Genomic DNA, 24,353 nt, shown 5'->3' on the forward strand with positions numbered 1-24,353 from the left:
CTGTATAAACTGTGTTAGTATTTTTTACAAAAATCTAATAACAAATTTGTGCAAATTTTGAAAAATCATTAGTGCGAATTAAGATTCGTAAATATGTTAAACTACAATTTCGAGCCTTAAAATGCTCAAGAAATGATTTTTTATTTGCAGATTCAAAAAAAAAAAATCAAAAGGTTTTATAAAGTCCCTCAAAATAATGATGGTACTTAAATTAACGTTTTATAGAATAAGTATGAATTACTTGTAATTGAACTCATTAAAAAAATAAAAAAAATATTTCTTTTCATTTTGAATTTTTGGCACTATTGGCATATTAAAAAAAAACTCCCGGGTCCCGGGAATTCCCGGGAAATGTCCAAACTCTTCTCTCGATTCCCGGGAAATTGAAAATCTCGAGAATCGTCACCCTCTACTTACAGGTCAAATGAACCCTTTTTTTTAGATGCTGCCTGTCCTGTTCGAGTAGAGTTGGTTTTAATTCCCTTCAATCAATTACTAAGCAACCTGGGCTGAACAATCAGCACATATACATAACGAGATCCAGTCCACAACCCGCTAAGATCACCATATCCATGCGAATGCGAAATAAAAACTTTGTCTGCCGATTGAAGGTCTCGAGACCAATCAGCTCTTATCTGAAGAAAATATGTTTGTATGACTTTTCAGTATGTTGTTCGTAACTCATCCAAATTATGATGAATATCCATCATCAGGGTTCTAAGATTCAGTATATCAATCGAATTCAAAGTACCATGCTGGAGACGACTTGGTCAAAAAAGAAAAAAAACTGCTGGATAGTATACGAAATTCTGATAACTGAATTTTATTGGCAATTCTTTCCCTAATTAAAAAATGTCAACTTTCGTAGTAAAGAAAAACAATCCTGAATATTTTTTTAAATCGTTTGGCAGAAAATATTATGAGAATTCTTGTTATTAATTTTTCTATCGGAATTATAGATAAAGAAGTAAACAAAATGAATGGAATTTTCAGATAATTTTATCATCGTCTTAACTGAAACGCTCGGCGCCGCTCTGTCCTGTACCCTGGTGGTACCGATTCCGCATCGAACCTCAGGTATCGATGATCGTTTAAAGCTATGAATAGAGAAAGTCACCTAATTACAGCTACCTAAATCAGCCTAGAACTTGTGATCTCCTACGTCTTCGTGCGAGGAAATCTTGAGCAGGGGCTAGAAACCGGAAGTGGCCATCATGAGTCCGTTGCCGTTCTCGCGGTCCCAGCACGGCGGATGGAACATGGACGTGCTCCGTGGAATCACCGGTTGCGGCTGCACCCGGGGCATGGTTTCCCGCGCCGGATAGTAAACGATCGGGCCGGGCGAGGGCGCCCGCGTACTCCGGATGGTGGTCCGCGTCGTTCGTATACTGCCTAGCGTGCTGTTGCTGATCTTGGTGGTGCTGCTGCGGGTCGTGCCAACCCGCTGAAAGCGACCGGAATTTCGGTTGCTTCCATCTCCGTTCGAGAACGATGAGTCCTCCTGGAGAAACCCATCCGGGGATTCTCGCCCTAGACGGTTCTTACAAAATAACAATAAAAAAATCCGCTTGAACTTTTCGCCGAAGATGACGTAGATGATGAAATTGACGGATGAGTTGATCGTGACCAACAGGTTGGATGTTTTGACTAGATAATCGTTGATCTCGGAGTAGACCGCTTCCATGATGTTGATGACCATGGCCGGTAGGTTGCAGAGCAGAAACACAATGACCACGCAGATGAGCATGGTTGCGAGGCCGATTTCACGCTTTTCGGACCGCGAGAGTCGCTGCCGTTCGCGGTTTGCCTTCCGAACCTGGCCGTAGATCATCGAGTTGAAGAACGAGATCGCGCTGAACGGCAGCAGATAGATGAACACGGTGTACATCCAGTGGATGTACACTTTTATGTACAGGTCGTGGCCGCGCAGTGGTGATGCACTCACGCAGAATGCCTCCCCGTAGTCGGGGTGTTCGAAGGAAGATACGGTGACCTCCCAGAAGCGTGGTAGGTTGTAGAGGAGGGAAAAGAAAAGGATTGCTATCACATAGATTCGGGCCCGTCCGTACGTGCAGAGAGCTCGTGCTCGCAGCGGATGGCACACGGCCACGTACCGCTCGAGGGTCACCGTCAGCGTGAGGTACACACTGGCGGTTTGTGCGGTCATCGCCAGTGGGTAGACCATCGGCGAAATCACCGGATGTATCACGTAATAGTAGTAGAACAGGTATCCCGAGTACGGGTAGATCGCCGGGATGCCGAACAGGAGCATCGAAGTCAGGATCACTATGGTATCACAGCGGGCCAACCCGATCAGCAGGTAGTTGATGCTGGAACGCATCTGCGGTCTCGACAGAATCACCATCGACAGAATGTTACCGAGAATCCCTAGGAAGGCCACCAGGTTCATCAAGACACCACTGACCAAGAACTCGAACAGCGTCGTCTCACTGCTCAGCTCCAGCGTGTAGTAGCAGGTGGGCTTATTGTAATAATCAGTCACGTTGAACGTCCCATTGGAGTAGTTTGTAGCCGCACCCCCGTACAGGACGTACCGCCCGTCGATGGTTATGCTATAATCGTAATCGTTATCCGTCGTGTTCATTTTTGGTCCTACCTAACCTAACTTTGCTTTCTAACCTAACCCCACGCACACGTGGAAACAACCTAATAGCCTCTAAATAGTTTTCTCTGTATGTAATTTCCACCTCCCCCTCTCAGCTAACATTAAAGCTCCCTTGGTCGATTCTTAAAGCGTAACGTCTTTCCGGGGTGGGAAAACACTCCCACTACTCCCACTTGCTCCCCGCTCCTTTCCCCCACTCAGCTAATAAATCTTTTTAATCTCTCGCGTAAATCGTGCGACGAAATGCGCCCCGGAATTCAAGAGCACCTCCACCGCCGTGCCGTGCCGAGGCCATCTATCTTCCAGTGTCTGCCAGTTTTGCCACGGCTTACAGTGCCACCGTCGGAGAGCAATCGACGAACTGACCGCTGCTGCTGCTGCTGCTGTTGCACGTGATTCTGCACGTGGACCATGGTCTGCCGATGTCTGGATGTGTCTCCACGGGATTACACGACGGATGATGCACCATGGCACCTGGAACGACTGGTTGGTTGTTGTTCCCCTTGGGGGGAAATGCCCGCTGGAAAGAAAAATGGAGAAAGGAAAAGAGGGAAAATTAGTTGAGGATGCTCTTCACGACGGAAATGATCGTATTGATTTAGTGAGTTTCTGAGAATTGAAGTCGGCAGGTATTGTGAAGCTCTGGCAAGGACTGCAACACGTGTCTACTAATTATTTCCCTTGGGGTAAGGGTGGTTCATTCAGGGTGTCTCTTGCATGCTATCGTAGTGCAGTCGTTTTTTTTTGTGTTTATTTTTTATTGCAAAACTTGATCCAACATCAAAACTTGAACAACATCATCATGGTGTGACGAAATCAAACGAAAGAGTTTAGTCATTCGTTTCCTATTTCTCATTTGGAAAAAAATGTCCATTGAGTTAAGAGAAAGTGACTCGACGACTTGTTTTACTGGAAGCCACACACTTTACCAGCGTAATTAATGCCCCGATGAATAAATCTGTTGTCGACATGCTAATCAATTCTGATACAAAAGAGAGATGTTATTTTTCAGCAAAACAAAATATCAACGCCGTCGTGCTAACTTGTCGTACGTCGCTTTTTGACGTTCCAAAAAAAACGCATTTTAATGTTTGACCTTGAATAAACAAAAACGAGAGCACGCAACGTAAACAATAACAAACACGTTTTGTGTGATTGATCATTTTGTTGAATTTGGTTCCTGGATTCCCGAGTTATAACTAAAAATGTTTACGGTAGTCAAGCTCGTTCTTGTGTCAAACGCGTTCTGACCTGAAATCCCTTTGGTCAATTGTCGCATTTACATCAATTTTCAGGCTGTGTCAAGCTAGCACAACAGGATTGAAATTTCTTTCATATGAAAAGTGACAAATTATATTGAATATCTCAGGATTAAAATATAAATTTTGGGGATCTGTGAAGGTCAAAAGGCGAGGCATTGTGAGCTGCACATAAAAGGCGTTCTTAACTCAGTTTGATCCAGAATGCACGTACGACAAATTAGCACGACGGCGACGATTTGATATTTCTAGATGCAATAAATAAGAAAATGCAACTGCAAAAAGCAATACTTCTTTACAGAACATAAATTCTACAATTGCATTGAAATATGTACCGGAACGTCTGGAATACTTTCCGCGTTATGATAAACTCACTTGGCAATGTCAGAAGGTGTAACTGGTATGAAACCACAATACAATTCGCAGCATTCTTCTTCTTCTAAGCTGGATGCGAAAAGTAAAACAAGCGGCGGAACAAACACGATAAAAGTCGTGGGTTGAAGTTTTTCGCACAAGTGGCAAAGTTTTTCGACAACGCACAACTTGGTCCTGAACAGACCGGAAAAACTTTTCTGCAAGCGCATAATAGGGCAAAGTCTGAGGAAAAACCAGAAAGCGAAAACAAAAGTCTTGCTAACAAAGCCTGTTTTGTGTGTAACACGTTTTGAAATTGGCTTGCTAGCAGTAAATCATGTTTTCTTATGAAATTTATAGATATTCAATTTGTTACCAAAAATATTTTCATAGGTAAATTTAAATTCAGGTTATGTTTCAGAAAAAATATCTCTATTCAAACCAGAAAAAAAATACTTTTTTCATAATTTTTAGCAATTTACAAAAAGTTAGTTTTCAAAAAATAAGCAAAACAATTATTGAAAGCTGTTGTATGTAACGTAACAGCATTCCAAATGCATGTTTCCTGTCGACCCTACTATTTACTATTTATAGGACAAGTCATGACAAAAATGTCAAAAATGACAAAAATGACAAAAATGACAAAAATGACAAAAATGACAAAAATGACAAAAATGACAAAAATGACAAAAATGACAAAAATGACAAAAATGACAAAAATGACAAAAATGACAAAAATGACAAAAATGACAAAAATGACAAAAAATGACAAAAATGACAAAAATGACAAAAATGACAAAAATGACAAAAATGACAAAAATGACAAAAATGACAAAAATGACAAAAATGACAAAAATGACAAAAATGACAAAAATGACAAAAATGACAAAAATGACAAAAATGACAAAAATGACAAAAATGACAAAAATGACAAAAATGACAAAAATGACAAAAATGACAAAAATGACAAAAATGACAAAAATGACAAAAATGACAAAAATGACAAAAATGACAAAAATGACAAAAATGACAAAAATGACAAAAATGACAAAAATGACAAAAATGACAAAAATGACAAAAATGACAAAAATGACAAAAATGACAAAAATGACAAAAATGACAAAAATGACAAAAATGACAAAAATGACAAAAATGACAAAAATGACAAAAATGACAAAAATGACAAAAATGACAAAAATGACAAAAATGACAAAAATGACAAAAATGACAAAAATGACAAAAATGACAAAAATGACAAAAAATGACAAAAATGACAAAAATGACAAAAATGACAAAAATGACAAAAATGACAAAAAATGACAAAAATGACAAAAATGACAAAAATGACAAAAATGACAAAAATGACAAAAATGACAAAAATGACAAAAATGACAAAAATGACAAAAATGACAAAAATGACAAAAATGACAAAAATGACAAAAATGACAAAAATGACAAAAATGACAAAAATGACAAAAATGACAAAAATGACAAAAATGACAAAAATGACAAAAATGACAAAAATGACAAAAATGACAAAAATGACAAAAATGACAAAAATGACAAAAATTACAAAAATTACAAAAATTACAAAAATTACAAAAATTACAAAAATTACAAAAATTACAAAAATTACAAAAATTACAAAAATTACAAAAATTACAAAAATTACAAAAATTAAAAAAAATGACAAAAATTACAAAAATTACAAAAATTACAAAAATTACAAAAATGACAAAATTGACAAAAATGAAAACTATTTTAGGAATCGAAAAACATATTTTTTTTGTAAATATCAAATTTAAAGTTGCGTCTCGGTGTGTTTCCTAGAACAATCTTAAGAAAAAAAATTCGGCAAGTCTGATATTTAGCACCATGAAAGAAGGGCTCTTTCCCGACATTTAGCGGGTTCCGGCGAAATATCTCGTCGGGGTCTAGAGCATTTTTTTTTAAAGGTTTTTTTTTGATTTTATATGATTTTTCTTCAGAAAAGTCGATGGAAATCGATGGGTTCATGGGTTCAGTAAAAAGTAATGTTGGGACCCTTTAAGGTAATAAATACCTTTTAAATGAAATACTCTAAGTTTAGCAATGTGTTATGGTCGAATTTGTATCCGGCAAATTGCTACTGTATTTTCATGACAAATTGTACAAAACAAAGATTTTTATTCGATCGTTTTGAGCTGTTTTGAGGTTTCAAGCTTGAATTTTGGGGTTATTTCAAAGAAAGCTAGAAAACTGCACAGAAAAAAAAATGTAAATTTGGAAGCTGTAATTTTATAAGGTTGAATATTACCTCTTTTATGATGTAATTTTACCTCAATTTAGACTGAAAAAGTGACATTACAACAGAAAAGTGGTAAAATTACACATTTCCAGAGGTAAAATTACACCTTTTTTCTGACATAGAAGATGTAACCCTTCCCAGATGTAATATTACCATGATTTTTTTTTCTGTGTGGTAAATTTGGGTTGGAAACTTTTTATCCGAGGTCAAATATGTAATTTAGAGTCTCTTGAGGCACATTCATAAGAAATTTGATGGATTTGAACATGAACCCATCGATTTCCATCGACTTTTCTGAAGAAAAATCATATAAAATAGAAAAAAAACCTTCAAAAAAAAGATGCTCTAGACCCCCCTACGAAATATTTCGCCGGACCCCGCAAAATGGCGGGAAAGAGCCCTTCTTTCATGGTGCCAAATAAAAGACTTGCCGAATTTTTTATCATAATGTTATCGGAAAAATACACCGTGGCGTTATCTCGAATCCGACTCACCATTTCAAACTTTCTGTAGAGTTCTTTTCGTTTGCAAATTTGATTTTACATCAAAAATTTACGGATTTTTAAAGTTGGATTTCTGTTTTTTTTCCAAAACATGCCATTTAATAAAAATACTCAGAAATCATTTTTTTGTTTATACTTCAAAAGTTTATAGAATATGGATTTTGAGAAATCGATTCACGGTGAAACGAAAAGTTAATTTAAATATCGGCAAAAGCATGAATATTTCTTGTTACATATTAAACCTGCTTTGGAAGAATGTCATTGGATCATAATTGAATAAAATAAAAGTTTTTAGTGCCATAAATAAACCAGATTGAATATCAATTTAACTTCCAAATGATCGTGTGATTAACGTAAAGGCGCCATTCTAAGCACAATAGACAAAATTCCTAACATTGCACAACAATGACGCTTAACCGAAAAATTTCCATACAAAAAGGTGTTGGTTTCCCAACTTTCCTCTGTTGTGGTAAGCTTTGTCAAACATCACACAACTTATCAGCTGTGAAAGGGATAGAAGAATGTTGAACATTCTTTGTTGTCCTAACCTCCTTCTCTAGCATACCTGTTAGTTGACGGTGTGCCAACCCAAAATAGAGTTATTCTTAGTCGGTGGAATCTGCGGTAGGATGTCGGACAAAATTAGTCAAATAGCACCGACTCGTTCCCGCGAGTTTCAATTTAATAATACCGAACGTTCCATTATCAAAGTGCCAAACCCCATTCCACTGTGGTGGCTCTCGCAAAGTAATTGGAATTCCGCGTGAAATTATCTCTAAACTGCCACTTTTGAGGCCCGCAGGCACGCGAAAATTCAAGCATAAATTATCCACCTAATTAGCTGGCCCTACAGTTCAGTTTGCCGCCCAGCCCAAGAGGACCGGGCGATAAACAGTTGGATCATGTGGCAAGTTGCGGGGAAATATTTAATGAAACAATTTAAATAATCGCCCTCGGAGAGAGATATGCTGTTGATGGGGTGTAACCGTGGCCGGACCATACCCGGAACGATGGTCTCTTTGGATTTTAAAGCTGCGAAGGTAAATACGTGCTACGCTGGCAGGGATATTCAATTAGGGGTTGACTTCATTTGGAGATAATCTCCTCTTGATCCTGGTGGGTTGAACTAGTCATACTTATGGCTCTTCACATAAATATGTCTAAGCTAGGAAAATAAATAGGCCAATTGTTTACAGCTTTTTCGAATCCAAAAACACCCGAACTGACTTCAACTGCAAGTCCTATACCTGAGCAGGGGTATACCACATTTTGATATTACTTGAGTAAATAACAGGGACCAAAATGTGCCCTTGGTTGCCCAGTGATAGATCGTAAAATACCATAAAATAATACCAAAGTCTTATACGTGGAAGGGCACAACAATATCAAACCATGTTATTCAAAGGGTAAAATAATACCTCAAAAAAAAAAAACCATTTCAATACCAAGTTGAGGTCCTTAGGATTTTTGAACATTGCTTGAATACCAAAACTTGGTATTTCCATGGTTTTATTTTTAGGTATTCCCGCGCCCTTGGAAAATCAGATTTTGGTGTTCCTGTGGTCTTCCACATACATGATTTTGGTATGATTTCATGGTATTTTACCATCTATTTGCACAAGTAATACCAAAATTTGGTATTTACATACCATTTTTAGTGCAGCAGTTGCAGTTAGTGAAAAAACGGAAATGATCCATATGCAACAACCAAATCTACTCACCTGATGATTCCATATTGTTCTTAGTGATATTCTTCACCACATCGAATGCATTTGTCATTGATGAACGGCATGTGCTTGAAGTTCTTGAAGATTCTGAAAAATAACAAGATTGAAAAATAAGTGTTATCAAAATGAAACTGGATTGAAGTTCACCAAAATTCTATAATCTGTCGATTGACTCGTTTTTCAAAGTATTTGGTTATCCCAACTTAGAGATATTTCAACGTTTTTGAAAAAAATATTAGTGGGCATATCACACTAATTTTTAAAATCATCTTTAACATTTTTGGGTTTCAAGTCATTTTAGCGCAAAATTAATTAACTCGTAAATTTTTTTTTAACAAATATCCCATAGTTTCAGAGAAAATTGATGAAACCTTTCAGTATTCAAATAATACCAAAATGTGCCATCCTGACCTAGAAAATTTTCCACAATTTCAAGTCATTTCTGTAGGGGGTATATCAAAAGTGTTTAAAATCAAGTTTGAAATTTCCGGTTTTGAATGAAAGCATTCGCTTTGAGACATCATTTTAGCGCAAAATTAATTATTTTGTCAAAATTGGTCAAAATTTTCCCATAGTTTCAGAGGAATTTGATTAAATACTGTAATACCAAAATGTGGTGTTCGACCATTGACAAATTCTGCAATTTTGTAATATCAAAACAATACCTTAAATTGATAAGATAGTAGGGTAAGATAGAATGAAAAATCAAAGCAATCTTCTTGAAGGGACTAAAAAAATTATTGACAGCTGGAGCAATATTGATATCGAGAAGATCGACAGCCAGAGTGTCGACTGTTTTTGTATTTTTTTTAAATACACTTTGTATAGTGTTAATTTTTTGAATTCTTTTTTCAAATAGGGTACTTCAGACTTTTCATAATTAATTTAATTTTGAATTTTTGGGACCTCAGATCAAAAACAAGACATAAAACTTACATAAACCATAAGAAAATAATTCTAAAAATTGTTAATAAGGCTCTTATTGCTTCAAAATGTATGAAGTTGGGCTTGACATTTTGATTACCTCTTTTCAACCTTGACCAGAACCGAGGGACAAAAACTTTAAAAAGGAAAAGTATCGCTTAAAAAATTAGTATGACTTAAAAAAATGAAAAATATGGCATCATGTTGTGCTATAAATAAGCCACTCTTCTGTGAAACATATTTAGTCAAAGCCATAATCATTCTGGTGCATTTTTATTATGCCTTTGGCCAGTTCGTTTCGTAAACAGATTGCACAACCTGTCAGTGTCATAATCATCGCTAGATACTACTCAATTACAAACAGCTTTTGCAATTAAAATGATATCAATATCAGATGTACAATGTGGTAGGATACCTGTACACAAGTAGGGGGACAGGGGGTAATATGCACCCCCTAAGGGAAAACTGTGATTTCTCAACCATAACAGCATTTCTGTAAAAGAATTTCGTTAGATGTTCATAAATAACTATTATTCAACTTCATCCAAGTGAAAAAAGTCATTAAAACCTCAAAATTGTTTAAAAATAGCAGATTTCTAAAAATATTTTTGATTCATTTCAAACTACCATGCGGGGCAATATGCACCGCAACATTGGGGCAAAATGCACTACAACAACGGGGCAAAATGCACCGCAACAATGGGGCAAAATGCACCGGGTAAAAGCAGTTTTCACTAGTCACCACTAGATGACACCGCTGTTTTTACAAAGGAGCTTCACAGCAGTGCATTTTGCCCCGACCACGCTTTTTGCAGAAAATTTAATTGAAAATGCATTTTTTGATGTTTTTGGACTCATATATCTTCAGAATAATGAAGATTATGGCAAAAAATATATACCTCAACACTTAGAATAACAATAAATGCTTTTTATACTGTCCAAAAATCATAATGAAAGTACAATGAAAATTAGATGAAAACACAACATTTTACAGTTTTGCAAATAACTTAAGCTGTGTTTATACCACGATGCTCAAATTTTTCCAGCATGGTTTAGCAGTGTTAAGCTACCAATTTCTATGATTTTCCCCGCGGAAAATTCTTCCAAATACCGAGAAAAGCAATGGGTGCATTTTGCCCCGGGGGTGCATATTACCCCCTCTCCCCCTAATTATTTGATCACTGATTTTAATGACGGTTCCAGAATAAACACATCGCTTTCGGCAGCTTAAATGCTCATTTACAATTGTGGCTGCAGTCGTAATTGACGCAATCAGGACTTATTTTTTTGTTTTAGCTGCTTTGCTATATTTTGTACATATTTTTGTATCACCATCATGAGAAATTCACCGGTGATAGTCAGGTTCGTTAGGTTGCCGCCAACAACAAACATCAAAGGCTCGCAGCTTCCTTGCGGGAATCAACAAGTCAGCGGTTAACGATGTAAACCAACATGTTTACCTGTTTCAGATGATCAGTATTCTCAAAAGGCATACACACAACGATTTTGAAAACGTTCACCGGCATTTGGTTTCAATTTGTCAAACAGACGAAAGGACTGGGAAATGCTGGCTCACTTTTGTGCTCAACACAGCATATTGGAAATTCTCATTTTACATCCCAATAATATAGGAATAGTTCAATCAATCAAGAACTGCCCAAAACAAAGTTCTAAGAAACGTCAACGAGAGGCTAAATTTAGTGACTTACTCATAGGATGATGTTGACCCTTTTCACTTGGCTTCCGGACATCGCCAACGCTCAAACAAAATCGCTGCCAGACATTTGCTTTCTGATGGTGGCGGCCATTAGTCTACAGAACCGTCTTTGGACCGTCGCCAGAATGCCGCTCGCTTCAATATTTGAACACAAACGCACACGCATATGCCTATTTTCATGTAGGTCATTGTCGTCATCTTGTGAGGCTAAATTTACATAATAATCGAGAGAAAAGCTCCGCTATCCTCATGACATCTTACATTCTCATACCGAAAAAAAAATGGGACCTTTATGCCCACTTGTGTCAGCGGTTATAAAAATGCCAAATTTGACGTTTCCAAATCGATTCAAACGGAGACCCTCGCCCGTTTTGAGGCTCAGCGATATTGATCAAAAGCTCTATTTCATGCACAATCCAAATATGATTTCTTTACCGGAAGATAAACGAGGGTTTTTCGATTTGCCGGCCCGTCCGGCATCGATAAATTAATAACAACTAATTCCCATATGTTTGTGCCAGGAACCCCGGCCTGGAAGTTCAACCGCGAATGCAATCAATTCCTCAAATCCCTCGGTGACATTTGAATTGCGACCGATGTGGTACGCATGAAAAAGTGGGCTTCGAAATTTGGCATGGGCGCCGACTGTTTGAATTGTCGAAAGTAGCAATTTTGCATCATTAGGTTTTCCACACAAGCATTCATACAATTTTGGGGTCCGGTCATACAAGATAGGTATGGAAATGTATGAAATTCAGTATCTCGAGAAGGGATTTCCTGATCGATTTAGTGTCTTCGGCAAAGTTGTTGGTAATGATTAGGACTTTTTGGAAAAATAGGTAGACAAATAATCCAATTGTGTATTTATCTTTTTTTTCAATGATAGTTTCCCCTAAAGTGTTCACGTGGTTTATGGATTGTCCCTTAAAAATACACCTTCTGAGCCAGAGCGTGTGATGGTGCAAAAACTGGTTCAGAAAATATGATTTGTCCCTGATCACTTTTGTCCCTGATCACGAATCCGAGGTCCGTTTTTTGATATCTCATGACGGAGGGGTGGTACGACCCCTTCCATTTTTGAATATGCGAAAAAGAGGTGTTTTCCAATAATTTGCAGCCTGAAACGGTGATGAGATAGAAATTTGATGTCAAAGGGACTTTTATGTAAAATTGGACGCCCGATTTGATGGCGTACTCAGAATTCCGAAAAAACGTATATTTCATCGAAAAAAAACACTAAAAAAGTTTTTAAAACTTTTAGAGGAAATTTAATGAATTTTTAGAATCTACATTGACCCAGAAAAGTCATTTTTTAATTTATAACACAATTTTTATTTTAAAATTTCGTGTTTTTTTACCTTTGCAGGGTTATTTTTTAAAGTGTGTTTTTTTTATATATAAACATAAGGGGTTTGCTTGTAAACGTCTCGAGTTATCGCGATTTTACGAAAAAAAGTTTTGAAAATGTTAGTCTTCGTTGATCATGGCACCCGCGATAGACACGGACGACGAAACAAAGAGAAACACAAAAAGTAACTTTTTCAAAACTTGTTTACGTAGAATCACCATAACTCGTGATGTTTCCAAGCAAACTCTTTATGTTTACATATCAAAATTTTTGTAATTGTCTGTTCTACAACTTTGTAGAACATTAATACACTCTAAAAAATAACCCTTCAAAGTTAGAAAAAAACACGAAATTTTAAAATTATTTTTTTGTTCTAAATGAAAAAAATGACCCTTCTGGGTCAATGTAGATTCGAAAAGTACATTAAATTTCCTTTAAAATGACATGATCCAATTTTTTTACAGTCGAGTTTCGGAAAATGGCAGAGTTTAAAAAAAATGAAAAATACGTTTTTTTCGAAATTCTGAGTACGCCATCAAATCGGGCGTCTAATTTTACATAAAAGTCCCTTCGGCATCAAATTTCTATCTCATCACCGTTACAGGCTGTAAATTATTGAAAAACACCTCTTTTTTCGCATGTTCAAAAATGGAAGGGGTCGTACCGCCCCTCCGTCACGAAATTTCAAAAAACGGACCTCGGATTTCTGACCAAAGTTACCCCTTAGAACAAAGTTTCACGCAAATCACGATTTTGTGTGAGTTGTTAGAGAATACTACTCTACATTTTTTTGTTGATAAAATGTACCGTTTTCAAGTTACAGCTTTCATAATTTCAAAGAAAATGCATTACGTGATAATGTGGATTTTGATTTTGACTGTCAAGTATCTCTGGGCCAAGTTTCAGATGATTTGTTGATGTAGTTCTCGAGATACAGCCATTTTAAAATATTATTTCCCTATTTTAGAAAATCTTTTGAATCTTTACAATTTATCATTTTAAAAAACATGCATTTCAAGATAATGCTGAATTTGGCTTCATATGACGACTATCAAGTATCTCTGGGCAAAGTTTCCGATTCTCAATAAGAAAAGGTTGGAAATAACATTTTAAAATGGTTGCATCTTAAAAACTACATCAGCAAACAATCTGAAACTTGGCCAAGAGATAGATAGTCATATAAAGCAAAATCCATCATTATCTCAAAATACACATTCTGTGAAAGGCTGACATTGTATTTTATGGATTTTCTTAAAATAAGTCGGAAACAAAATTTAAAGTGGCTCTATCTCGAAAAAAATATCAACAAACCTTTTGAAACTAAGCCAAAAACCACCATTATCCTGAAATACATAGTTTTTTCTTTTTTAGGCCGTTGAAAATATTTTTTAAAGTTTTTGTCGGCCCCTTCAAAATCGGCCCGAATAATTCAGGGGGCAAAAAAAATGTTTTCAACAATCTTTCAAATTTTATTGGGAATAGAATTCTTATCAGCTGAAAACTAATTGAAATGCATTTTTCTGCCTTTTAAAATATATTTAGCATGTCTGGGATCGACCAAAAATATTTAGATTTTATTTTTTAAATGCCGTTGCACAGTAATGCAAAAAAGTTTTTTATAGTCTGAAACAAAAAGCAATAATTGCATTAAAATGTGAATACCCCCCCCCCCCCCCCTCTCCCTCTCGACTTTGGCCAAAGTCAAGGGAAATAAAGTTCAAAAAATGTTTGCAACGGTCTTATTAAAAATCGGATATAACATCTTAAATTTGCTGTTTCTCGATAATTGCACCAGCGAAATCGATAGATATATTGCTTATTTTTTCAAAATTACGGTATTTTGAGCACAAAATTCAAAATTTTGCAATATGTACAAAATGGCAAATTTGATTTCAAATAGTTAAATAAACGTATTATAATGTTTTTTTTTTAAGTTTATAATCAATTGTACTTGTTTAGAGCGTCCAATTTCCCGTCCCGGGAATTCCCGGGAATTCCCGGAAACAAATATTTCCCGTTTCCCGGGAAATTTGTAAATTTCCCGGGAATTCCCGAAATACAAGCAGAAGTATACATTTTCCTACCTTTTTGGCACCAATGTTTTGAAATTATACAAAAAATAATAATTGGAGATTCGATTTTTTTTTATTTCCATCTACTGTTCATATTATCAAATCAGCTTGTCTGTAAATTTCATGTCAAGATTTAATTCAGGTTATATTTATTTCAGATGCATTCACCACTAGGAATATTGTTTGCTTATATGTTGGACAACAAAACTTACGCTGTTATGGAATGAATAGAAGCTATTTTATTTTTGACAACCTTTTTTAATGTTTTTTTTTTTGTAATATCATTTGAAAATAATATATTTACATCTTCTGGCCAAGATCAACATTGAGATTTGTTTGACTTTTTTTATCTTGAACATGTTGGATGGAAATTTAACTTATATAATTAAATTTTTAAAAATGGTTTGTGTAAGAAGAATTTGTTTCTAAGTATTCGAGAAATTACAGATTGAAGTTATAATTTTATGAAGCACGTGAGCTACCAAGGGCGTAAGAGGGTTATATATAGAAAAATTTTGTTGAATTTCAACCACTTTTGAATGCTCAAAATTATTTTAATCTAATTGATTTATTAGGCTGAATACCATATAACTAAAGTAATATCATAAAACCATGAAAAACCATTAAAAAACAACATCGTATCAAATTTTCAAGTTGAAAAATAGTGTTTCAGGTTAAAAAGCGCTAGAAATTAGATTTTTAAGGTAAATTCAATGATTATTTATTTATTCACAAGTTGATTTTTTTTGATTTTTTTAATTTTAACTTTATGGTCACTGAGACAAATTTTATGGTTGTGAGCATAGATTTTCACTGTCCAAACACATTGATTTAAAAAATCCTTCTCAACTAATATTATTTTTTTTTTCCTTTGGGACGATTTGAAAGATTTCAAAATTAGAAAGTTTGTATATTTTCTCAAAGTTGCATGATTTTTTACAAGCAGTCAAGCCATTAATTGATCCTCACACTAATTTTGACCATTAAAGTTGCTGTTCTATACAATTTCGTTGCAAAAGATTCATCAGAAACAGGATAAGAATAATTTTCGTTAAATTTCAAATTTCCCGGGAATTCCTGGGATTTCCCGGGAATTTTTTTGAAAATTTCCCGTTTCCCGGGAATTTTGTAACCCCGGGAAATTGGACGCTCTATACTTGTTTTTTAAGTTGCCCTCCTGAAACCCTTCTGAATACTTTTTTCAGATCGTTTCAGGTCCGCCACTGCCTGGCGGCGAATGACGCGTGGTAACAATTTTCCGATCAATTCGACGAAATGCGTGACCAGTACCGTCGATAAACGGATCAAAGCAGTCATCAATCATGCACGTTTGGACGTCATTGGGGCGTTTGTTTTCCGTTCACTGTCGGGAAATTGGACTGTTTCATATTTGGTGTTGCTGTTTGACGATTGCGTTTGAATTATTTTTAGGTGAAACATATTTATAAAATCATTGGATTATAATCAGTCAAAATATACCAATAACTTTTCAATCCATTAATTCCAAAATCTACGAGTCATCCACAGAGATTCAAATTTCTCCCAGACAGATCGTATCTGATTAGGCATGATTGACTTTTGAAACGATAAATATAGCGATTCTCCCATCGTTTTCGTTCCCAGCTTCTTTTTTTTATCGATATTCACAGTCGACTTGGTCTGGCAAGGCAATTTTTATGTTAGCTAGTGAGGAGAAGAGCAAAATTTGCAAAATTACCATAATATAATGCGCTGATTTGCTTGTTAATTTCGCGGAGGGTGTGTTTATTAATCATTGGAGAAATTTGCATGCAATTCAAAACAGAATAAGCGTGTATTTCTAGGAAAACGGTATGTTTCAAGGTATTCGACAAAACACTTCATGAAGGTCTATTTTTTATAAATTGTAGTAAATATGATTGGTAAAAGTTGTTCTGTTCTGATTTTTCAAAATAGTAAGATAATTGGAAGATAACATTATCTTAAAAACCTGTAGAAAATAGAACAAAAAGTGTTGTGCATAAGGCATCATAAAATATATGTATTATTGTAACACACACCCAGTTAAAGAATAAGCACTAATCACATTGATTGCGTCTACAAGTTCAAAATTTATTTATCTTACCTATTTACTTTACCAAGAATAGACGCAAACAGGAAAGAAAGCAATATATTGCGCTCAGCAATAACGATTTATTGTCATCCAATTATGATCGTGATTTAATGATTATTGCTCATTAAATGATGATTCATTGAAGACGCCCTCGGTTTCTTCCCATCTATTGACATTCGTATCAATCTATCGTATCTTGGCGATTTTGGATTGGAAAAATAAAGCTATTGCTCTAGGCATATTTGCAAAATCATGTTGAACCTTTTCAGTGTTACTGTCAATAATGGTGATTTATGCCTCGAATTTTGCAACGAGTAACAATGTTGCATACATATTTTTTTGAAAATACGAAATCACCCTTTTAGTTCGAATTTTCTGCGAAACTTATTTCATTCGAAAGGATTTTGGGCACTTATCATAGTGAGGAAAAAAACTTTAAAGACAGCTTAACCGATCAACACATTTCACCCACCTGAGCCCCATCAAGTTTACCAGCCAAAAAGCTCCTTTCCCCCACTCAATAAAGCTGTTCGCCATGGATCACTCCACGTGCAGAGAAGCGGTAAACTAGCTACTCGTTCATTCCGGTGCATACAGGCAATAAATCAACACTTAGTCTGGCTTTATGGGCTGCAAAGAGTTGTCCATTTGGTCGTAATCGTTACGTTATCCCCCGACCCCGACCCGTCTGATGGAATGGCATTTTCCCGCAGTAGCAGTCCATATAATCAGCTCCGAAGGACACCACACCGTACAGCCACAGTCTTCCTCGACTGTTCCTATCGCTCTATCTCGGATCCTAATCCTGCTGCATGTGGAGCAATCACCCACGGCTCCTCCCATACCACTTGACAAGTTATACGGCTCGTTTTGGCTGAGTCTTACGATTGTCGGCTGAGATGGGTAAGATACTTAGGAAAAAGTTTGAACTAAAAAAAAGTATATTGGAAAATACCTGAGATTTTATTTTTAAAAAAACATACTTTTTTCAAAGTTTACGAAAGATTTAAAAATCTTAACTTTTTCGTCGAAGTTTTTTTTCCTTAAGTATCAAGATAGAAGCTAAATCGTTCCATCCATCCTTGTTAATTTTATTACAATATTGTGTATGAGATCTTATTATGTTAACTTTTGCTCCAAATTCTCACATCCACAACATTTTGAAATAATAATTTACCTGTCTTTGAGTAATACTTGAAATCTGTTACTTAACAGCAAATGCATTAACCCTTTTCAACCCAACTTCGCCTTTAGGCGGGCTTCGATTCGAAAAATCGTCAAAAATCAAATTTTCAACCAATTTTTGGAATAATCGCAAAACAATCAATTTCACTTGCGAACTTTCTTCAACCGCGAAAGAGAGAGGAGGCAAATCACGCAAAAGAAAATCGTTCCCGAAATTCTCCCAGAATATCAATCTTCTGATGATTTTTTTGTGAATTTCCTTGTCAACACCACTTAAAATTATTTATTTCACTTTGTTTACAAACATTGCCCATCTACAAATAGTGACAGGTCATTTTTCGACGTGTGACGTTACACTTGCAAGTGTAGTGTTCCTTTTACCGATCTTTCGTGCGTGGAGGAGAGCATGCTCTCTGTGGATTTTTTTCTCTTGATGAACATCCAATGATTTTAATTTGACGCTGGTCCCAGACTATGCCTCTACGCATTTTTTACAATTTAAATAATAACGTTGCCATTTTATAGCAGAAAATGTGAAAACAAGCAAAAAAATGAAAATGTGACTGTAAAACATAAAAAATAGATAGGCTAAATGTAATAATTGGAGGTGGTAGAATATTCCAAATACTATCAAAAACAAACATAAACTTAACAAGATAAATGCAAATTAAAATAATAAAAATGAAACAAGAAAAACATAAAACAAGAGAAGTAAGGTTCTTCGTAGAACAGTTGTTCAAAATGACCTATAAAAAATCAAAGTTCAGATCTCTGCAACTACAATTATCGTACCTGAAAATTCATGCCCCAAACATCACTGCTCTTCTTTCCAGTCCTGAATCACGATACTCTCATCACCGAATAAAGCAGACCACGTTTTTGTGTTTACACACTCACGTTTGACTTTCTCATTTTCGCTCTCATTTCCGTATTCAAAATCATCCCCGCTCTTCAGTGCTAACCACAAAAGCCGCTACAAAACCAATTTCGCCAGCGTAGTTTAACGTAGACGTAATGCTTGGTCGGTTCCCAATCGCCCTCTCTCGTTCAGACAAAAAGAGAAGCTATTGCAATCTTGTTTACAATTTTTCAATTTTTAGCGATTTGACAATGGAGAAATCAAAAGTGTGAGTGTGTACGTGCAACATGAAGTCAAACTTTATGAAATACCATGGAAAACTTCACAGAAATTTAAGATGATAGGTTGGCCTTTCATAGAAACATGATTAAAAGTTTCAAAAAATTAGCCCATCATTCGAAAAGGTCGTATGAAACATTTAACGTAACATACTTAAAAAAGGAAGAAGTTCATTAACAGGATTCCGGGAAATAATTTTTTGAAGCAAAAACCGGGTTTTTAACGCGCAGAAACGGGTAAATGACGAAATTAAAAAAAATCTACTTTTCAATTAAAACTGTGATGATTTCGTCAATTTCCCGTTTTGAGCGCAGTGCGTCGAAAAACCCGGATTTTATTTTCAAAAAGTCATATCTCGGAATCCTGATGATGAACTCCTTCCATTTTTGGAATTTCGGGATCATATCGGTACTTTTCGGTGAAATTAAACTCTCGAAATTAGAAGAAAGAAATGAAACTGATAGGTGGATAGGTTACTAGTGTCTTAGAAGAAGATTTTTAGTATGTTACGTAAAATAAGAATCCAATAAAACACATTTCCAGACATCTTTTGGTCCAGACACCGTCAAAACGGCATTTTATAGTTTCATACGACCTTTTCAAATGAAAGGCTATTTTTAAACTTTTAACTATTTTTCCTTAAAAAGCCAACTAATCATCTTTAACTTTCTGTAAAATTTTCCAAGGCACTTCAGAAAGTTAAGAGCACTCGCTCCTAACTCTCTCTATTTTTTCTGATTTTCACTATTTAAACATGTTATTTTTCAAAACTTGTGATATAAATTTGCTTGCTCACTTCTCATTGAGCTGTTTATTACTCGTTTCAATTGGAAACGCTTTTAATAAGCTGTAATTTCATGTCAAAGTGCTGATATAGCAACATTAGAAAATTGATGAAAATTGCCATTTTCGGACCTCACTAACACTGCGTATGGCCAAACAAAAAATACGGGATTGATTATTTCGGCCAAAGACATTTTTTTAAGCCCGATCCGAGCACTTTTGTTTTTTCCATACTGTTTTCTTGGCTGTTTTCGTGTGGATTTGCTGTATATAGAAAAAAAAGATTTTTTTCAAAAATCATCTTTCCTAAACCAGATTTTGCATCATCGCACACTATTGTTCAGAAGGTGTCTTTTTTAGTCTCCTAAAATATTAAAAAAAATCAAATCTTAAAAAATAGTTTTTTGGAAACTTGACTTTAAGTGATAAAAAGTTAAATAATCGTAGGAACCACTCTTTAATTATAATCCTCGTCGATACCTACAACTGTGGCAAAGGCATAAAACCGTGCAAAAATCTTCCAAAAGATACACATTTTCTAATATTCATGTAACATTTTTGTATGTTGATTTCAAATCAAATTATTCGCTATAAGCATTGCCTTGGCGTTCTAGATTGCGAGATTCCTACTCGAAACAAGGTGTCCGAAGGCTTGATTGTTGAGGCAAATGCAGACCTATTTTTACACCTTAGCTTCCATGCAGCGCGGGATTTGAACTGACGACCTTTGGATTGTGAGTCCAACTGCCTACAAGCGACTCCACCGAAGCAGGACCCAGGGAGACGTCTCCTACACCTGGATTGAGCTAACGACCTAACCTCTATGTTAGACCGGGGCCAACATTTGCTTCCCCGTCCGACGGGAGGCGTGGTCAGACAAATCTCGTCTCGAAAAATGCCACCGGGACTGTTTGGGATCGAACCCAAGCCGACTGGGTGAGAGGCAACCACGCTCACCCCTACACCACGACTCCCTGCATTGTTGTATGGACAACTGTTAAATTGTATGGAGCATGCACACAAAAAAATATTTCCGAATGTTACATCATTTATGATGCAACGCTTTTGCACGTCATTGAACATTTAAATTTAAATGCCATTTTTATGTAAATTTGCAACAAATTATACGTAAAAGCATGATTTTACGTGTGATTCAACCGTTTACGACGAATCTCAAGTTTACATCAACTGAGTTTACATGTGATTCATTTTTTCCGTGTCGAGTAAATTCACATTTATTTTTTCTGTGTGGGTGAACGGATTACACAATATTTGAGAATAGGGAAAAGTTTGACCAAATGTTCATGGTAGTGTTTTATTTAAACAACTTGATTGCCTTTTGATTGACATTTCAATGAAGTTTAAATAATAACATTTTATTGTGGCAACTTTTCAAGAAAATTTAAATTAATTCCAGGTTGTGAACATGAAAAACAGTTGATTATCGACTGAACTTTTGAGCGTTTCTTGGAAACTGTAATTAGTATCATTATTTATCTGCCGCTGACAAAATTTGATGGAAAATTTAATTAAATTTAAAGCAACGCGCACTCATTGTGGCTCTGAAAGAATTTTTTTTTTTAATTGAAACCTGCTTCATTCAAGTAAAATTTTAAAAATAAACAGAAAATCAATTTCTTCGAAATTCATTGATTCCATCTTTTTTTTCCCAGCACTGGCACCGGCCAAAATTGCGCGATCCTGCGCAGCTTGAGTAATAAATTGGTTTCGGGTATAATTGCACGCTTCCCATTTCCGAGAAAAATAAAGGAAGGGCTACAAACGGCATGACGGGGCACCCTCGGATCTGAGTACTGCTCCGGAATATTTACGAGCTCTATCATCATCGTTTTGATTAAGAAATTTATGGCGTCATTGCCTGGCGTGAGCAACGCGGGATCCTCTTTCGGGACTGAGGACTGATGCCAATTTTCGGCCAATGACCGCTTTCCGGTTCAGCGGGGAGTGACTTTCGGAAAAAGCTACCAATTCTAAGTGATTAGCGGTGTTTGAATGCGCTCTCTAGGCATTTGTTAGCACTAATTATCTTAATTGGGGCAAATCAAACAATTAGCGGTTGAGTTTTTTCAACTGTATTGTGATTTTTTTGTCAACTCATATACTCTCTATAAAGAACAGAAAAAAAGGAGCATGACTCGTTGTGGTTTTCGGTGGAATCCTGCACGAAAGGATGACATGTGTGTTGAAATTGATGTCTTCTTGGAAGTAACAATAACGGCTAATGAACTTTCTATTGCGATTCTGCAATATGTCATTGGGATGATAAATTAGTCGGTTTGACTGTTTGTCATTTTGGACGAAATATTAATGTTGATGTTTCAGGAACTCGTTACCAATGCCAGCAAATTCGGTGGTATCAACTTTAGCGATTCGTGGAAAAAAGTTTTAGCTTTGCAATATTATTAAAAAAAACAAATGTAGAGATCGATAAAAAAGAGTCAAATTAAAACACTTGCACTTTCAACGTTACCTTTAGTTTCTGGTGATCTGAGTGCTCACTTATTGCTGACTCTGGCGTAGACTTTCGAAATTAACGCACTCCTTTACCAGTCTGAACATCATACATCATCATCTATCCAGCTTCGTTGACCGACATCAGAACCGATTCATCATCACCTCCCACTGAGGATCGCAATAAGCAGCCTGGCGCCTCCACCACCCCCACCCGACGTGATTAATAAAACTCACCGAAAATTCGATATAAAAGTTTGTTTTATGTCAAACCCCCTCCCCCTCCCGTGTCGTCCGTTCCTCCGAACTTTGCCATCAAAGTGTCCTCCAGGTCCAGAAGGGAAAATGCAATGAGGAGGAAAAACAAAAGCGAGAAAAACCACTCGCTGAAACAATGCCAAAAAAAGGAAAAAGTCTAATCTTGAAAAAACCGCCTGAAAACATTCGATAACAAGATTTTGGCGGCAAAAATCTGCACAAATTTATGACGCCCCATGTTAAGGGTGCGCGTTGTTTCGCAATTTTTTCTAGTCATATTTATTTTTCGGGGTTTGTTTGTTCGTGGCGGAGTAACGTGATGTTTTATGGTCGAAAGCCTCGGGTCTTTGGCGCAGGAGGGTGAGGAGAAAGATATCCCATCTTATTATCCGCCTTGTTGAAAGGATTTGCTAAACTTTGGCGTACTCGGTGTCATGAACTTGGTATGGTCAATGGGGTTCAAAGGGGAAGTTCGGTTTCCTAATTATTTTATTTACCATCATTATTTTTTTTCGCTCAGGTAAGTCCTATGCTGACTCAAAATTGCAAACTGCACAATGCGTGTCGCCAATATTGTGAAAGCAGACAAAAACCAAATAACGAGCGCAACCTGTCAAAGCCTGTTACACGCTTACGACAAACTGCTTAATTTTTGTACGGCGCAACAGATCTTTTCGCGCCACAGAAGAGATGCGCACTTCGGTTTGGTGGTGCGCGTATAATAGTGTCTCACAGTTTTTCGCAGCACTGGCTGAACCGATTTCAATCAAAACTGGGCGCGTTCGACTCGTAAAAGGTCCCATATAGCGCAATTAAATTGTTTAAATAATTGTTTTCGCATGTACAGCAATTCTCCGCGAAAACAGCATGATTCGAAAAAAAAGTTCTCCGATCGGGCTCCAATTTTTTTTGGGGGTTCCTAGGCCAAAATAATTCGACCCGTATTAATCGTATTTTTTTGTTTGGCCATTAGGATAATCTACGCCGTGTTGGGGTGGCCCAAAAAATGGCAATTTTTGTCGATTTTTGCAAAAACGACATTATTTTTTTTAAATCAAAACTCCGCACCATTTCAATCGTTTTTAGCTGTCTTGAGCGCAAAAGAAGGTGATTAGTCTGGCTATTTGGGAAAAATAGTAAGAAGTTTCAAAAATCTAGCTTCACATTTTAAAAGGTCGTATGAAAACTAAAAATGCTGTTTTGAACGTCGTGGGACCAAAGAGCCTATGTCTGAAAATATTTTTAACCTGATTCCTCGTAAAATTTTACATAACATATCAAAAAATGGTGAAGTGATGCTTTCAATATTCCGAGATATGATTTTTTGAAAATAAAAACTGAGTTTTTAGACGCGCCGCGCAAAAACGGGAAAATGACGAAAACGGGAAAACATCATCTCACATTGATAAAGGTTTAAAAAAAAAATGTCCAACTTACAAATGATCTCTAAATATAACTTCATATAACAATAAGTATCGACAGGGCTATCAGATCTTCAATCTTTGAAACTTTTTGGAAATGTCTTTTGATTCCGCATTCAAGGATGTTTCGCATGATTGATTCGGACATATTTTTTTTTATCAAAATATATCTGAGCTCTGGTTTCAA

At 36.1% G+C, this 24,353-nt stretch overlaps 1 protein-coding gene across 1 annotated transcript in view; it reads right to left on the reverse strand.

Annotated features, from left to right (window-relative positions):
- Window positions 1–329: 329 nt before the first annotated feature.
- Window positions 330–24,353, reverse strand: part of LOC120422245 (FMRFamide receptor) — a 125,169-nt gene continuing 101,145 nt past the window's right edge. Inside the window, exon 3 of the mRNA XM_039585638.2 lies at window positions 330–3,146. Within this exon, the coding sequence (XP_039441572.1) occupies window positions 1,193–2,605 (1,413 nt within the window). The 5' untranslated portion in view covers window positions 2,606–3,146 and the 3' untranslated portion in view covers window positions 330–1,192. The remainder of the gene's footprint in view (window positions 3,147–24,353) is intronic.

This window comes from Culex pipiens, chromosome 3 (assembly GCF_016801865.2).
Source record: "Culex pipiens pallens isolate TS chromosome 3, TS_CPP_V2, whole genome shotgun sequence".
Lineage (NCBI taxonomy): Eukaryota > Metazoa > Arthropoda > Insecta > Diptera > Culicidae > Culex > Culex pipiens.